Below are 18,333 nucleotides of genomic sequence, written 5' to 3'. Positions count from 1 at the left end.
CATTTTAAGGGCCGTTGGGCAAACGAATGTTGTGCAGTACCCGCCACCCCCGCGGCGACCGCCAGCTAATGTAGATACCAATAGGTGGTGCGAGTACCACAAAGCGTTGGGGCATACGACGGATAATTGTTGGAATTTGAGGCGGGAAATTGATCGATTGATTAAGGCTGGTCATCTGGCAAATTTCGTTAAAGACACAGCAACACCAGAAGTCGCTAGGATCACCCAAGGAGACAAAGGCAAAGGCAAGGAGATAGTGGAAGAGTTGGGCGATCCTGTTGGGGAATGTTCATCTATTGCAGGAGGATTTGGCGGGGGTGCAATTTCAAGTAAGGCTAGAAAGCGCTATGTGGCGGCAGTACACTCAGTACATGAGGCAAGCGAAAGCGAGTGTTGGGTGAATCACTCCCCTATCATATTCACTCCTCAGGATTTTGCGCACGTGATTCCCCATGACAACGACCCAATTGTGGTAACAATCAGGGTTAACAATTATGTCACGAAGAAAGTATTTTTAGACCAGGGGTCTTCGGCGGATATCATTTATGGTGATGCCTTTGATCGCCTGGGGCTAAAAGAGTCAGACTTGAGGCCGTATAAAGGAACCTTGGTAGGGTTTACAGGGGACCGTGTCACTGTTCGAGGATATGTGGAAATACCAACTGCTTTTGGCGAAGGAGAGTTTGTAAAGAAATTTCAAGTGAAGTACTTAGTCCTGGCGTGCAGAGCCAACTACAATGTACTCTTGGGACGAGACACCCTCAACAAGCTATGTGCGGTCGTTTCAACAGCTCATTTGACTGTTAAATATCCAGCCTGCAATGGAAAGGTTGGGGTATTACATGTGGACCAAAATGCTGCAAGAGAATGTTATTTAAGAAGTGTGGCGCTTTATGGGCGTAAGGCCGCCAAAGAAAGTCACAGAATCACAGAAATCTTTCCGCAAGAGGGATTCAGTTTGGATCCAAGAGACGATGCTGATGATTTCCGCCCACAACCTCTGGAAGAAACCAAGCAAGTGCAAATTAAGGGTAAAGTTTTAAAGATTGGCAGCAGTTTGACAAAGGAACAAGAGGAAAGGTTGATCACGCTGCTGGGTGATAATTTGGATCTCTTTGCATGGACCATCAATGATGTACCAGGGATTGACCCCAATGTGATCACTCACAAATTGGCTATTCGACCAGGGGCGACCCCAGTCATCCAGCCAAGGCGGAGAATGAGTGATGAAAAGAATAAGGCAGTACAATTAGAGACAGAGAAACTAATCAAGGCTCGCTTCATCCGTGAGGTGCAGTACCCGACATGGCTCGCCAATGTTGTGATGGTCAAAAAATCCAATGGGAAGTGGCGAATGTGCACGGACTACACAAGCTTGAACAAAGTGTGTCCTAAAGATTCATATCCACTTCCCAATGTCGATAAGCTTGTGGATGGAGCGTCGGGGAATGAACTTTTAAGTCTCATGGATGCTTATTCGGGCTACAATCAAATCATGATGCATCCATCGGATGAAGAGAGTACAGCATTTATGACCAATCAGGCGAATTACTGTTACAAGACAATGCCTTTTGGATTGAAGAATGCAGGAGCTACGTACCAACGGCTCATGGATAAAATCTTTTCAAAACAAGTGGGCAGGAATATGGAGGTATATGTGGACGACATGATCGTAAAGTCCGCCAGGGCTAGTGATCATGGCGGCGATCTTAAGGAAGCGTTTACTCAATTAAGAACATATCAAATGAAGTTAAATCCTGAGAAGTGTTCTTTTGGGATCCAGGGAGGAAAGTTCTTGGGATTCATGTTGACATCGAGAGGAATAGAAGTGAATCCTGATAAGGGAAGGGCGATCTTAGAGATGAAAAGCCCAACAAGTGTCAAAGAAGTTCAGCGTTTGACAGGACGAATGGCCGCCTTGTCACGTTTCTTGCCAATGGCGGGTGACAAAGCGGCCCCATTCTTCACATGCTTAAAAAAGAATTCAAAGTTTCAGTGGACAGAGGAATGCGAACAAGCTTTTACCAAATTAAAGGAATCATTGGCCACATTGCCAGTACTTTCCAAGCCAACACCAGGCTTTCCATTAGTGCTCTATCTAGCAGTTACTGACAAGGCGGTGAGTACAGTGTTGCTCCAGGAAGAGGGAAAAAAGCATAAAGTTATATATTTCGTGAGCCATACTTTACAGGGGGCAGAGTTGCGGTACCAAAAAATTGAAAAGGCTGCATTGGCAATTTTGAAAACTGCGAGGCGCCTTAGGCCTTATTTCCAAAGTTTCCAAGTTAAAGTTAAAACTGATGTCCCCTTAAGACAAGTACTTCAGAAGCCCGATTTGTCAGGGCGATTGGTTAGCTGGTCAGTGGAATTGTCAGAATATGACATACAATATGAGCCAAGGGGCCAAGTCACAGTTCAAAGTTTGATCGACTTCGTGGCGGAATTAACACCCACGGAAGGCGAGAAGACTCGAGGAGAATGGGTCCTATCTGTGGATGGATCCTCTAATAAGACTGGAAGTGGGGCTGGGATAACAATTGAAAGTCCAGACAAAATGATCATTGAACAGTCTCTAAAGTTCGAGTTCAAGGCGAGCAACAATCAATCTGAGTATGAGGCTTTGATTGCCGGCTTAAGGCTAGCCATTGAGCTAGGGGTCCAAAAGTTATTTATCAAGGGAGATTCGCAGTTAGTGGTTAAACAGGTGAAAGGCGAGTACCAAGTAAAGGATCCGCAACTTTCCAAATACTTGGAAGTGGTACACAGATTGATGATGGAGGTCAAAGAAATTAAGATAGAACATGTCCCGAGGGGCCAAAATGAGAGGGCAGATGTGTTAGCAAAATTGGCGAGCACAGGGAGATTGGGCAATTACCAAACAGTCATTCAGGAAACCCTGCCTCGCCCGAGCATTGATTTGGTAGAAATAAAGTTGAAAGCAGTCAAGTCAGTAATTGAAGGCGAGCCTTCTTGGATGGAGTCAATCAAAATCTTCCTAGAAAACCCTCCAAAGGATGACGATGTGAACACAAGAGCGAAACGAAGGGAAGCCAGTTTTTACACAGTGGTGGATGGTGAGTTGTATCGGCGGGGAATTATGTCCCCTATGCTCAAATGCGTTGACACCAAGAACGCCCATGGAATAATGGCGGAAGTCCATGAAGGTGTTTGTTCAAGCCATATAGGCGGGAAATCCTTGGCGGTGAAAATCGTGAGAGCTGGATTTTATTGGCCGACAATGAAGAAGGACTGTCTTGAGTATGTTAAGAAATGTGAAAAATGCCAAGTCTTCTCTGACTTGCACAAGGCTCCGCCAGAAGAGTTAACAACCATGATGGCGCCTTGGCCATTTGCTATGTGGGGGGTAGACATTTTGGGACCATTCCCAGTAGCGAAGGCACAAATGAAGTATATCATCGTGGCGGTTGATTATTTCACTAAATGGATAGAAGCCGAGGCGGTGGCAACTATCACGGCTGCCAAGGTCAGGAGCTTCTTGTGGCGAAGGATTGTTTGTAGATTTGGGGTCCCCAGGGCGTTAGTAATGGATAATGGAACACAATTCACAAGTAGTGTTACCCGGGAATTTTGTACAGAAATGGGAATCGAGATGCGATTCGCCTCTGTAGAACATCCACAAACCAATGGGCAGGCTGAATCGGCTAACAAGGTTATCCTGAAAGGTTTAAAGAAGAAGCTGGATGAAGCAAAAGGGCTTTGGGCGGAGGAACTACCAGGCGTTCTTTGGGCATACAACACCACTGAACAGTCAAGCACAAAGGAAACCCCGTATCGTTTAACTTATGGGACTGACGCCAAGCTCCCAGTTGAAATTGAAAATCAAAATTGGCGAGTGGTTCGGTTTAATGAGAAAGACAACGGGGAAAATTTAATAGCAAATCTAATCATGCTGCCCGAGGAACAACGTGAGGCTCACATAAGGAATGAGGCGGGAAAAGTGAAGGTTGCAAGAAAATTCTCAACGAAAGTAGTGCCTAGAAAAATGAGGGTAGGAGACTTAGTGCTCCGAAAAAATACAATACCCGATAAACACAACAAACTTTCACCCAACTGGGGCGGGCCTTACAGGATTATAGGTGATGTTGGAGGAGGAGCTTATAAGTTGGAACAACTAAATGGTCAAAAGGTTCCACGAACATGGAACGCCTCTCATCTCAAGCAGTATTTTAGTTAATAGAAACAACCAAGGGAGAATGAAGTCGCACTCTTTTTTCCTTTCTTTGGAGAGGTTTTTAATGAGGCGGCATGTAAAAAGAATGGGACAATTGTTCTCATGTGAAAGAAAATTAATGAAAAGGTTATTTCAACAAAATTGCCTGTATTTTTTAATTCAATATAATTTATATTACGAGTTCATGCAATGCAAATCGTATCAAAGTATGCAATACTGCGAGTAAACCTTTCGGAATAAGAAAGTGTCGCCATCAAATGTTAAAAGCCTTGGCAATTCTAGTGGCCACTAGAAACCAAGCCTCGTCGAAAAATCGACTAAGGTATGCAAACCAAAGTAACAACAAAAGTTAGTAACAACTCAAAGTAACAACAAAAGTTAGCAACAACTCAAGGTAACAACGAATGAACTTAAAATGGTATTCATTAAAAGTAAGGCAAAGAGGGCGACGCCCGTACATAATTTGGAATGATGATAAAAGACAGGGCAATGCCCAAAGCAAAATTCTAACTTCATGAAATAAAAAAAAGAAAAAGAAAATCAAGCCAGGTTCTCATTGTTGGCGTTGTTGCCCTGGCTTGTCCCAGCTTGAGGGTCTTCCTTCTCGTGATCCTCGTTCTTGTGCTGCTCATTCCCATCCTCGCCACCTTCTTCAGGCTCACTTTCATCATCGAATTGGGGAAGGAGGTCAGGGCTAATGTCATCATCACCAACTACTTGACCATCTTTGATCTCCTTCAGCCACCCAATACGGGAAAGATCAAAGCCCGGCTCAACCACACTAATCTGCTCTTTGGCCGCCAGAAAGCCTTGAGCAAACTGGAGAGAAGCACGCCCCAAGATGGAAGCGCTTAGGCGTTCGTACTTCTTTTCCAGTTTTTGGCACTTGGCCTGAACAGCAGTGTGTTTGTCGTTGATAGTTTCTTTCAGAGATTTGGTCTTTTGGAGAAGCAAGTCAGAAGCCGCCAAGTCATCAGTTAACTTAGCACACCTCTCCTCAGCAGCCTTCAGGTTTTTGTTGGCGGTCTCAGCATCGGCTTTTGCTTGCTCATAGGCAGTCTTATAGTCAGCCGCCTTCTTTTCATAACGGTTCTTGGTTGCTATCAACTCCTTCACGCACTGAGCCATTCCCGCCACAGTACTGGCGGCAGAGAGCGCATGATGGATCGCCACAGAAGCAATGTTGGGAGGGCCTTGACCGGAAACATCCTTGTGAATCCGGTTGTCAAAGGTACGATTCATAAAGTCCAATCCGTTGAAGCGAGGATCAGACAGGTTCAGCAAAGGGGGAGGAGCCTCGCCACCAATAGCTGAGCTAGGGCCAGCTTGGACGAATGGAGTTGAAGGGCGGTTGATCAGTGCGCCTGAATCCGGTTGATGTGGCGGGACATTGTCATGCCCCTTCTTTTTCTCAGTCGGACGACCTTTTGGGTCAAGAGTTGATTGGTGAAGAGGTTTAACACCAGCAGCGCTCGAAGTTTTTTGGCGCTTTGGGTCCCTGACGTTATCAGAGCCCGAAGTACCTTCATTCTTTTTCTTTTGCTCAGTCTCGGCGGCCCTTTTCTTCGCCGCCGCAGCAGACTGGGCGAGGTATTCCTTCATCTTGAGGGGGTTGGCATCAACCTTGCTTTTTCCCATCGTGGCTGCATGGAAAACATCAATTAGGCGAGGTACATAAACAAAAAGAAAAACAAGTTGTGCAAAAATTATAAACTTACTAAAAAATTGATTTAAAGTGCCGGATTTCGACGCTTCAATCAAGTCATGACCAGAGATCACTGGTAAGGTGCGGAGGTAATCGGCGATGGCTTGCTCGGATTCATCCAAGGCGTCGTATGAAACGGATATTTTTCGGCGAGGGTTTTTTGTCCAGTAAAAAGGGAAAAGAGGGTGGTTATTGGAATCTCGAAACAAGTTATTCATTTCAGGCGACTCCATGACTTTGAAATATTTTTTCTGCCACACTTTGTAATGGCTTTTAAGGGCGGTGAATCGGCTCATGTTCTTGCGAGCCAAAAGGGGAACCCACTTGACAGATGTAGGTTTTGTGGTGACTGTCTTATAAAAAAGGAAAAATAAGGGATAGGTGGGAGTGCAACTCAAATGTTCACAGAGAATTTCAAAGCAGCGTATGAAACCCCAGGCGTTGGGCTGGAGTTGACAAGGCGCCACGTTCAAAAAGGTAAGAACGTGGCATATGAAGGGCGAGAAAGGGAGTTTGATATTCAAATCCAAGAAAAAATAACCATAAACAAAAAAGAAATCGGGCGATTGATCAGTGGGTTCCTTGCGAAAAAGAACGCAATCGTCCTCGCCACATGGAAGAACATTTAACAGGTGATCTTCGTTATTTGAGGTGGCGGGATTTATCTTTGTAAACCCTTGAGAAGATATTCGAAGCGAACTGATGCTCCCAAGGCTACCCCAGATGGAGCGCCAAAGACACTTATCTTCAACTAAATGCGCATTGGAACGCCATTCGGGCGAAGACAAATCTCCATTAGAGGAGAGAATAGAATCAACGAAGCCGGCGGGACCGGAATCCTCGTGAGTGGAGGGCGAGGATTGTATTTCGATAACGGTGGGGGCAGAAACTTCCCCCTCCGTAGAAGGGGAAGTGAGCTCTAAGGAGGAAATGCTAAAATTTTGTGTAGACATGCTGGGTAATTTCATAAAAATAAAAAAGAAGATGAACAGGTCCAAACACAAAGAAAGAAGAAGACACAGTGTCAAGAAAAGAGAAAGGGGAAGGACTCACCGGAGGAAGAAGCGGAGGATTGAGTAAAGAGAACGTCGGCGATGGGGGAGCACCGCGCAATGACGACGACCGGGGTGAGCAAGGTTCACCGGAGAGCAAAGAAGAGAGGGAAAGCTGCGATGAAAAAGTTTTCAGAGCAAAGGTTTTCAGAAAAGTGAAAAGTGAAAGGTAAAAAGGGTATTTATAGAAGAAAAAGGAAGAGAGAGAATGAGTGGGAAAAACTGCGAAGGGTCGTGGGATCGTGGGTTCGAAATTTGAAAAGGTATGAAACGAAAAGACGTAACTCCTCGAGACGCACAACGGCATTTATGGCAAATGATGGCAAAATCCCAGAAAAGAAGGATACGTGCGTCAGTTGAAAAGACGTGTTTGACAGGTGTGATAACGGCGAGATATCGACAAAGATAAAGAATGGCGACATATAAAGGAGCATGAAAATGGCGAGAATTCATAAGCAAGAATGTGACGACAGACCCATGACTACAAAGAATGGCGATACACTGTAAAGACGTCTCGACTCAAGGAACCTAAGTCTCATGTCTTGGGGGGGCATGTGGACTGGGCGGGACACCTACACAAGTGAAAGAACGGCGATACAATTATCAGAAGAACGAAGTAAATGATAAAGGTAGGCGACGAAGCAACGTATAAAGACATTTCGACTCAACTTACTTAAGCCTCATGTCTTGGGGGCATGTGGACTGGGCGGGATATAAGTATCCCTTATTCCCGCCCAAATCAAGCATTTAGATGAACGAAAGCAGCCATGGCGGGATTATGGAACAACGTCGAAGCCCGCCCGTCTTCTGGATGGGTCCACGCGCCAGCTGGAAGATTCCTTTAGTTTTGTCTTATATGTATAGAGGCTTGGGCCCCGGTTGTCAGGCCCAAGTACAGTGACAGTCCATGTTATGATCATTCCCTCTATAAAAGGAGAGGTCAACCCCTTGTAAAAAGTACCTTTCAAACATTTAATGAGAATATTCCTTTTGTGATATTTTTAGCACTCTGCTAGGGTTTACTTTCCGTCAGTTTCCGACGTCAGAACTCCCTAGTACGGAACAGTGTCCATTGTTTGTTCGCCTAGAACTCATCTAGAAGTTGTATTCAGACACAAATGAAGATATTGGGGGTGAATTGAGTGTGATTCAATGGAGGGAAATGATGAAGCCTGGTGTGACCATAGTAGCCACTAGCCAGGCTGCCTCCTCAACGGTTTCTCTTGAAGCTCACACCGTGGAGAGAAGTAGAGAGTGTGAGAGAGAGAGCTAGAGTGAGAAGGAGTTATAGAAAGAAGTTTTGAGTGGAGAAATTTTGAAAAATCATAAATTTATGTTGGGGAGAGAAGGAGGACAACAATCACAGGTCACTAGGGAGTAAACTGCAAGTTGTAGATTTCCTTAGGCAGAAGGAAGAAGAAGAAAGAAGGATCGAGAAGGTTGTGTGTGTAGGTTTTCCCACTCATTTTTTTCGTCAAATGTTGAATTTAATGTTTCAATTTAACATCTTCAAGTTAAATAAATATTAGTCAGCTCATAACATTATATTATAGTTAAATTGCTTGATTCAATTAGCAAATGACATGTTTTCTCACCCCAAGGTGCTAGGTTCGAATCTCCCTCGGTTCAGGAACTAATTAACTTGACTGACGTCTAACACGTTAACATTTAACATTCATACCATCTCTATTAATTGACTAAAACTGACGGAGGGACTATTTTGACCGACAATTACCACTTTCAGAAACCGCGGGACCGGGAACCGAGATCAACTGTGTGACATTTTTTAGGGACCAAATAAGTGATTTAGCCTTCTTCTATGATGAAATAAGTTCCCGCGTAAGTAACTAAAAGAAGGTATATTCGGAAAACAAATTGAAACGTTACTTTCCCCTTTCCTTCTTCACTGCTACCCAGTTTGCCAAATGCCAACAGCGTCTACACTCTACACTCTCTCTCTCTCTCTCGCTCGCTAACCACTCTCATGGAGGTCACCGATCATGTTGAGGTACTTTCTCTCATATAACTTCAACTTGGTTTCTTTCAAATTTGTTTTTCTTCAATCTTGTTTCTCATCCTTAATTTCCTGAGAAAATCTTTCAAAACCCTAAAAGGATTTCTAAGATTGATTCTATTTGGCGGTGGCGATGTATCGTTGTTTTTGTGAATCGTTGTCTGCATACTACAATTGATACTCATAGGCTTAGCAACTTGAGCAATCTGATGAAAGCTCAAGATCTATTTAGGGATCAAGTTGATGCTCATAACAACTTGAGCTATCTGAGTTTGCGGCGCGATTGTGCAATTAGCACCATGTTTGCTTTTACAGATCAGTGAATTACTCATTGATAAGATCATAAGATAACCTCCTTTTAAATAGAAGGTGCTAGTTAAATACAAAACCATTTTAATTCAAAATGTATAGGGTTACATTGTATGTATATTTTCCCCTGATTATCGTTTTCTTTGATTTCACGGCCGTATGTAGTAGCAAAAATCCGACTGATCGCTGACCTTATTAACCAAACAATTTTATTTCTATTACTGAAGTTTCTATATTAATCATGAAAGCTTTCTTATCTACCTAATTTTGCAGGTCATGCAGGAAGAGAATACGACAAAGCCTGGCTTTGTATCAAGGAGTCTGTCCTATTTATATGCAAGTAGTGGATGAAATACAGTAAGCATATCACGGTATATTTATTCATGCAATACTTTAACCATGGACTTTTGTGCTTTACATGAACTTCTTGCTACTGGTATAGATATGAAATGGTTCATCTTGCAGTTAGTACCAATGGAAATGCCATCTGAGTTCCATAGAACTAAACTATAGGACGACATATTTTCATGTTATGGGAACTAGTTACTAGCCACAGGGTCAAATTGATTTTTAAATATATTGGTGAACTAGTAAACTGTAAATTTGTGTGGTTAATGTTTTGGCCTATGAATGAAATTCTTTAACGTGTCAAATGTCAAAATAAATACACCTAGGATTCAATGGCTAAATTTTATGATCAAGGATGCCACTTATTTAATAGGTTCTTTTGTTTTTAAACTCTCACGTATTGTCTCTGTAAACAGAAGCAAGGAATGGTTAAAGAAGGAGAAGAAGAAGAAGCCCTTGTACGAAGTGGAAGGCTCAGTGCAATCCCTCTTCTGATTACACAATCGTGTCACAAGCACTTATTTTCCGATTCAGAATCTGATTTCAACTCCTCAGTCTATGATTACTCCAGGTTCCACATCCACTCCTCATAACCTACTCTTTTTTTCCAATTCAGATGCAGGATCCTTTTATTTTGATTTCTCAGTTGCATGCTTTGCTTCAATTTCGAGTTCAGATTTAAGTTTCTCAAAATTTCTAAATGACATTGAGTACAAGGTTGAGGAGGAAAGTTAAGTGAAGCTTGAAAAGGTAGATTAGTTATCCTTATTAGATGTTTATTAGAAGCAAGGGCTGCAGCTTATTAGAAGCAAGGGCGTGTAGATTATTACAAGCAAGCTTAATGAAAATAGTTGCAGCTTATAATTTAATCTAATAGAAAAGTTGTCTTATGAAATAGTGAGATATAGCGATTTCTCTTGATTGTCACAGTTATCTGTTGTAGATTTAGATTAGGAAAATATTGTTTTCGTAGTTCTACGTCCTCTTCTCTTATTATTTCTTTCCCTTCATGAATAATTGATTCTTTGCTTTGTATATGTAGATGCAGATGGATGTGATATAATGTTGCTGCCTTGTCCTTATTTGGCATCTGTATCTGGTTGGTTAAACTGGTAAGAATTTTTTTAGTGTTTGTTTTATATATATATATATATATTCTGTGTGGCGTGACATTTTACATAATATTCTTAGAGCCTAGTTTTCTTTAGTTAGCTGATGCACTGCTTGTTTGTGTGAGAAAATAGTATACAAAAAAGAGAATGTTATTGATTTATGACATTGTTTGGCCTACACATAATGGTTACAAAACCGTTTTTAAAGTCATTATAAAATACTTTGTTAACCATTGACATTGTTGCCATTAATGGCAACGGTTTTGAAACGTTCTCATATCTTAACAATGTTGTAATGTGAAATGGAGCTTTCCATATTACTTTGCCCAAGGCTTGATAGAACAAATGATCAACAATACATCATATACAAAAATAACTTATAAAGTTAACATATTGGAAGAGGGGCACCGTTCCACTCCCCAAGGCATTCCAGGAGAGGATCAATAATTTTACCCTGACATATAGCTGTGAACAGTTTGTCAAACTCCTCACCTGGTGACCTGACCTTTTCTCCAGTTAGCAACTCAGTTCCCAACTCCTCTCGCACAAACTTGTATAGTGGGTAAGATCTGCATTCATTGATCTTGTTTGGAATTACTGGATTGCCACTCTCATATGCATTTCTTGCACTTTCAACCTCCTTTGGCAAGAGACTCTTTAACTCATCTTCAAAAGTTGAAATCTTTTGAAAGATTGACGTGTTCTGGTTCTTCTCGTTCTCTGCATTTACTAGTGCATGATCCACAAGTACTTGCCTTAATTTTTGCATCAATGGGTATGTAGCACTGCAGGGGTCATCAATATAGGCAAATACAACCTCCCTATCAACCACTTTCAGCAAATCTTTTTCACAAAATCTTGAAGGATGGAGTTCTCCGCTGACACTTGTGGTAAGTGTCCTCTTGGCAACCTGGCTTACGGTGTTCTTCACTGAGTATCTCAAGTTCTCCTCCAAATGCCTCAAGTCAATTGCTTGGCAAAGTGCAATCAAGAATGTGGATGACATGAGCTTAAGGATCTCAATGGCTTCGTTTGTTTTTCTAGAAGAAATCAAACCCAAGGAGTTCACATCTTGGTTGTGCTGTTCAGCACTTTGAACATGGGTTGTGACTGGATTCGCAAGATATTGGAGTTCGGAGCAATAAGAAGCCATGGCAATTTCAGCTCCCTTGAGACCATAATCCAAGCTAGGATTTCTACTAGCAGTGAGATTTGAAGGCAACCCATTGTTGTAATGATCATCGACAAGCTCAGTGAACTGAGCAAACATGAGTTTGCCAATTGCTGCAAGAGCTAGTCGTGTGTTGTCCATGGAAACTCCAATTGGGGTTCCTTGAAAATTACCGCCATGTAAGGCCTTGTTTCTGGAAACGTCGATCAGAGGGTTATCATTCACGGAGTTAATCTCTCTCTCAATCGACTTGGTTGAGAATCGAATCACCTCAATCAGAGGACCAAGCCACTGAGGTGAAGTTCTAAGTGCATATCGATCTTGTTTTGGCTTTTGCAAGGGATCCATCTCGTGCAACTTCTTTGCTGCTTTGATGTAGGAACTTCCATCCAAAATGTGCTCCATGATTGCAGCAGCCTCAATTTGTCCAGGGTGGTGCTTAAGCCTATGCGTCAAATGGTCGGTAAATTCAGGTTTCCCTTGCATCACTTCGGCAAAAATTGCTGATAAGACTTCTGACAGCACAGCCAATATGTTAGCCTCAAAGAGAACAATAGAAGCCAAGCCAGAACCAACGGCAGTGCCATTAACAAGGGCAAGCCCTTCCTTAGGCTGCAATTCAAAGAATCCTGAATCGATGCTAGCCAATTCGAAAGCTTCCTTGGCATTAAGTACCTCTCCAGAGGGTCCAACAGCTTTGGAGTTTTGTCGGCCAGTAAGCAGTCCAGCAATGTATGAAAGTGGGACCAGATCACCAGAAGCTGTGACAGTACCACGAAGTGGTAAACATGGGGTGATGTTGTTGTTGAGGAGCTTGGTAATGGCTTCTAGGATTTCAAATCTAATGCCTGAGTACCCTTGGAGAAGAGTGTTGATCCTCACTAGCATTGCTGCTCTAGTTGCAGGCTGTGGCAATGTGTGGCTTGATTCGGTACCATTGCCAAATATTCCGGCATTCAAAAACCTGATGAGCTCTTGCTGCAAAGCATTGCCTTGTTTGGTTCTGCGATGGGAAGTGGCACCGAAGCCGGTGGTGACACCGTAACTGTCAGTGCCATTGTTCATGCTATTCATCACCCAGTCACTGCTGGCCTTGACACCAGCTCTGGCTGACTCGCACAGTTCAACGCTCACACCATTGTGCTGGTCATGTGCTGCAACGGCAGCCACCTGAGCTATAGTCAGCGTCTCTCCGCCCAACCGGACCACCGGCTTCCTGTACTCCGCCACCATGCGTTTGACCTCATCAAGGTGGCTCCCCTTCATTGACTCCGCCGCCACACCCCAATTTAATGGATCACTACCGCCTTTAGCAGTGCAAAAAAGGGAACTGTTTTGGCTGTTGGTGGTTGCTGCCATCTTAGTAATGCAAACTGATAAATATATTTCACTTGAAAGATTGCCTATCAAAACAAAAGTGGAGCTGGGTTGCTCAAGTTGTGAGGGAGAGATTGTTGTGTTGAATGTGGAAATGTTAATTTGGGAGAGTTGTTAATTTCTGAGAGATGAATGGAAGAGTGAGTGGCTATTTATAGAGATGGGTGTGTGTGAGTCATGCCTGTTAGGACAGAAAGTGGGTTGGTGTAATGTAAATTATGGTCAACAATGAACGAAGGAAGCAACGGGGGAACACCACTCTAGGAGTCTAACTAGTCCAACTCCTAACGTTAGTCAAGTCAAGCCTCTACAGCACACATTATTCTAATAATTTTGACGGCTTGGTTTTTTTTAATATTATTTTTTCATTCAATGTGAAAATCAAATTAATTTATCTACTATATTAATAAAGCATGTGGGTCAAGTTGTGATGTAACATAAATGGAAAGGATTTTTTTCATTTGAAGGGTCACGTTTTTATTGGTTGAGTTTGGGACTGTATTGAAAAACTGTCTCATTTTGGACAGGACCTAAGAGTTCACCTTTATTTATTTTATTTGGAGAACTGTACTGTTTGGTTCATTTGCTCAACTTGATTCATTTAACTCCCCCTATAATAGAATAAAATTATATCAGTGAAAAAAAGTGAAAACTCTTGCTTAAAATTTACCTCCTCTACCTGATACGATAACTGGCTTCTATTGTTGCTTAATCCATGACAATGTGTTCAAAACTGGTATTCTCTTGTTAACTTCTGCTTCATTGCTGCATTTGATCTCCATTGCGGATATAAGATATTTTATTTTACAGAGGTGAATATTTTAAAGGGCAAAGGCCCATAGGAAAAGGGCTAAAGCTGTAGTTTTATTAAGTTGTTTATAAAGAGCAAAGGTGAACCTTTTTATAAACATTGTTTCATAAAAGCTGTCATACTAAATGTATCGGGATGTAAGACTTGCCATTTTTTTGTCTTCTATTCTTCATCTGGAAAATGGCCACAATCTTCTTGTTCTGATTTTATTTTGTTGTTATTGTTCTCGATACAAATTGCTTCTTGGACATTGGTCACGTATAAATATTTTAAAAATAATTGTATTCCACGTTAACTTCATTAATACGTGTGGAGCAGGCAACCAGGAGGTTGTCAAAGTGCAACAATTTGCTTGGCAACCATTTCTCTGATGTGGGTCACTGCCCAATCCCCATCACTTTGCTTTGATTAGTAAGTTGCATTTTGCTTCATATAATCTTCTTTTATGGGGTGGCGATGGATTTTAGTATGTAATGTGAATGTGAATTCTCTGGTTGTGTCTGGATTTACTAGTGTAGTTTGCTTGCTTGTTCTTTTCAGTTTTCAGGTGTAACCAAAAAAAGAGTCTATTCATTTTAAACTACACAATTTCTATTGCTGCGGGTCCTACATGGATATAGCTCTTTAGAATCTTATGAGGCCACTTGGAATCCTTGTCATTTTTAGAAACTTGTGGTAAAAACAAAATTTTCCAAAACCTTTTTTCAACGCCCTTTCGTTTCAATGAATAACATCTTTTCATCATTTTAAAACTTAACAAGCATATATTTAATGCCAATGTACTGGCACAAGCATAGGCAGTTAGTTCCATCATTCTATTTCATTCAACAAAGGTTATAGTACTGGCTATTCTATGTGATTAGATAAAAACTTGTCCACAAAACTTCCATGGAGAAGAAAATTCACATTGCAGTTGTTCCTAGTATTGGGTTCAGCCATTTAGCTCCTATTCTTCAGTTCTCCAAGCGACTTGTTCACCTCCATCCACACTTTCATGTCACATGCCTCATTCCCTCACTTGGGTCTCCCCCACTTGCCTCACAAACCATCCTTCAAAACCTTCCACCAAACATCACCTACACATTCCTTCCACCGGTTAACCCCAACGACCTACCACAAGGGATTGACATTGTAATCCAAATTCAGCTTACTTTGACTCACTCTCTGCCATCTATACACCAAGCCTTAAACTCCTTAACTATAAGGATACCCCATGTCGCCTTGGTGGTTGATTCTTTAGCCCTTGTAGCACTAGATTTTGCTCAAGAGTTTAACATGTTGTCCTATGTTTACTTCCCTGCAGCAGCTACCACACTCTCTCTGCACTTCTATGTGCCCAAATTGGATAAGGAAACATCATGTGAGTATCGAGATTTACCAGACCCTATTCAAATACCAGGTTGTGTACCACTTCATGGTAAAGATCTCTACACCCCAGCTCAAGAACGTTCTGGTCAAACTTACCAATCCTTGCTACAACGCATTAATCGATATTGTTCTGTTGATGGGGTTTTTGTTAACAGCTTTCTAGAATTGGAAACAGGGCCTATAAGAGCACTGACTGAGGAGGGAAGAGGATACCCTCCTGTGTACCCTGTTGGACCTATTATCCAAGCAGGAGCAAAATCTAGTGATGATGATGATGCAAATAGGTTAAAATTGAAGTGTCTAGCATGGTTGGACTTACAGCAACCTTGTTCTGTTTTGTATGTTTCGTTTGGGAGTGGTGGAACACTGTCACTAGAGCAAACTCTTGAGCTGGCTTTGGGTTTGGAGTTGAGTAATCATAAGTTCTTATGGGTTGTAAGAGCACCAAGTAGTTCGGCCAGTGGTGCGTATCTTTCAGCTCAAAATGATGATGACCCTTTGCAATTTTTACCTTCTGGGTTCTTGGAGAGAACAAAGGAGCAAGGTTTGGTTATTCCTTCATGGGCACCCCAGATTGAAATTCTCAGTCACGGTTCAGTTGGTGGGTTCTTGAGTCACTGTGGCTGGAACTCAACCCTTGAAAGTGTGGTCCATGGTGTGCCATTAATCACATGGCCTTTGTTTGCTGAGCAGAGGATGAATGCTGTTTTGCTATGTGATGGCCTCAAAGTGGGACTGAGGCCACGAGTTGGTGAAAATGGCTTGGTGGAAAGGGTGGAAGTTGCTGAGGTGGTGAAGTGTCTTATGGAGAGGGAAGAAGGTGGGAAATTGCACAGAAGAATGAAGGAGTTAAAAGAAGCTGCTAGTAATGCACTCAAAGAAGATGGATCTTCTACAAAGACTCTTTCTCAATTAATACTCAAGTGGAAAAAATTGGTATAGGAAAACAAATTTTATGAGACCCTTTAGCCAGAACCAATGCCTTGTTACCTTTTGCATGCTTTTATGGCATAGTAATTTGACAGTTGACTTCAGTGGGGTCTCATCTTCAAAAAGTGAAGATGTTTGGCTATGATTTTGCATACTTTTTAGTGATTTCTTATTGGGACTATTCTCTGGTTTTTGTAATTTCAACATCCAATTCAATGTTGTAATAGTAACTAATGTGAGTTCAGTTGTGTTTGTGACATCTATGTGGCTTTCTTATCTTTTATTGTTTTTAACTCCTTCTCCCCTTGTTATTCCTCTTCATTTGATGAAGATATACAGTTTGTTTCAGTTAGAAATAATTAGCATATTAAAGCTGGATATCGAGATTTTATGTGATCTTATGAAAAGTCATCACTCTTAGCATTTAGTTCCTACTTAGAATTCAGTATAGCACTATACATTTTAGTATAGCAGCTTTATAGAACAACATTTTCATTACTGTTTCTCCTTTCTTATTGATTTAATTCTGTGTCTTTTTTATCCTCCTTCAGAGGTGGGTTCTTCTAGCAGATATTTTACCAGAGCGACGAAGGCGTGGCTCCTTAGAAAAGTTTTGGGTCTTGTTCGCTCCATCAGCGACTTATAAGCTATTTGCGGGTTGGAGAAAGATATAAGTGTGTTCCTACCTCCTTAGCGTCTTGGTGGAGTTTCAGGGTGCCTATTTCCGTGGTTTTTGTGGGAGTTTATTTTTGTGCAGCTTTGAATGCTCTTATTTGGGTGGTTTAGCCCTGCAGGGTTTTCTTTTTTTAGTTCTTGGCGTTATTTCATGGTTCCTGATTTTGTATAGCTCTTTTGTGAGGCCCTATGTTGATATTGTTTTGTTGGTGTAATATTCGTTTTTGCTCCTTCCTTGGAGTGTTGTCCTTAGGACTTTTGTGGGTAAACCTTTGACAAGTCATCAAGTGATTATTTTAATTTGATTATAGTAATTTGAGATAAGTTTTCCCTTGTGACCAAGAAATAGTAATTTGAGATAAAATTTATTTATGACTTGATATCCATGCCCTTAGAGACTTAGACTTTTTTTATTTATTTGAAGGTCCCTTAGAGACTTAGACTAAAAAATGAACAATTGTAATTTAATCATTATGAAATGGGATCAATTGACAAATGTGTCAGTTTATTTTAACACTAATCAAGTTCGTCTATAATTTTTTTATTCAAAGGCTATGATTCGAGATAAAAATACATGTTAGCAAAATTATTTGATCTAAAATATTTTTCTATTGCATGATATCACATGTATTTTTTTCACAATATCACATTTATTGAAAATATTTGTTCATAATAATTTATAATTTTTTATTCATTTATTTTTTACGTTTATCTTCAGCATTCCAAATAGATTTAATATAAATTCTTTCATCTAAAACAAAACAAAAAAGGTTAAAAATTTACAATTATAATTTAAACCATAAAATACAAAATGTTGTTGCAAATTTCGACTACAGACGTTTAAATTTGATTCTATATTTTCTTTTTTAAGTTAAAAAATAAATCCTGCATTTAAATTTTATATTTACCTAAAATTTAGTAAGAGAAAGATATTAAGAAAAATATTAATCTTTTTTAGTCTAAAGTTTCCGCTGCCAATAACAATAACTATTCCATTTGCCATGGGTAAAACAATTGATTTAAAAGAAAAAAAAATACCTTTAGGGAAACAAATCAGAGCATTTTGATCAAAATTAATGTAATAGATGAACATGATTTGGTGTCAAAATACACATTGGTGTCGATTGATCCCATCTCTTTAATTATAGTAGTAATGTAAGATAAAATCTATTTAGATTGACAAAGGATTTTTGAATTTTTTATTTGAGTGCGTTAATCACACATATAATTTAAGAGAAAAAATTTGATGCACCGACGGTGTAAATTTTT

General features: G+C 40.9%; 2 protein-coding genes and 1 long non-coding RNA gene across 4 annotated transcripts; 2 read left to right on the top strand and 1 right to left on the bottom strand.

Annotated features, from left to right (window-relative positions):
- Nucleotides 1–8,792: 8,792 nt before the first annotated feature.
- On the top strand, nucleotides 8,793–17,386 carry LOC130742694 (uncharacterized). Of its 2 annotated transcripts, XR_009021245.1 has the most exons (6): nucleotides 8,793–8,957; nucleotides 9,546–9,643; nucleotides 10,037–10,191; nucleotides 10,663–10,732; nucleotides 14,410–14,502; nucleotides 16,941–17,386. It is a non-coding gene; the product is annotated as an uncharacterized LOC130742694 (long non-coding RNA). The 2 variants fall into 2 exon arrangements; XR_009021244.1 differs by lacking the exon at nucleotides 14,410–14,502 and having other exon boundaries at nucleotides 8,796–8,957; nucleotides 16,941–17,383.
- LOC130742692 (phenylalanine ammonia-lyase 1-like) lies at nucleotides 10,932–13,419 on the bottom strand. Its single transcript, XM_057594793.1, has one exon. The coding sequence runs from the start codon at nucleotides 13,260–13,262 to the stop codon at nucleotides 11,118–11,120; it is 2,145 nt and encodes a 714-aa protein (XP_057450776.1). The 5' UTR covers nucleotides 13,263–13,419; the 3' UTR covers nucleotides 10,932–11,117.
- Nucleotides 14,536–16,648, top strand: LOC130742693 (hydroquinone glucosyltransferase-like). The gene has a single exon (XM_057594794.1). It carries the CDS (start codon nucleotides 14,980–14,982, stop codon nucleotides 16,399–16,401), a length of 1,422 nt encoding a protein of 473 aa, XP_057450777.1. The 5' UTR covers nucleotides 14,536–14,979; the 3' UTR covers nucleotides 16,402–16,648.
- Nucleotides 17,387–18,333: the final 947 nt, after the last annotated feature.

Source organism: Lotus japonicus, chromosome 3 (genome assembly GCF_012489685.1).
Source record: "Lotus japonicus ecotype B-129 chromosome 3, LjGifu_v1.2".
Lineage (NCBI taxonomy): Eukaryota > Viridiplantae > Streptophyta > Magnoliopsida > Fabales > Fabaceae > Lotus > Lotus japonicus.
This window is presented reverse-complemented; position numbering and strand designations above follow the sequence as displayed.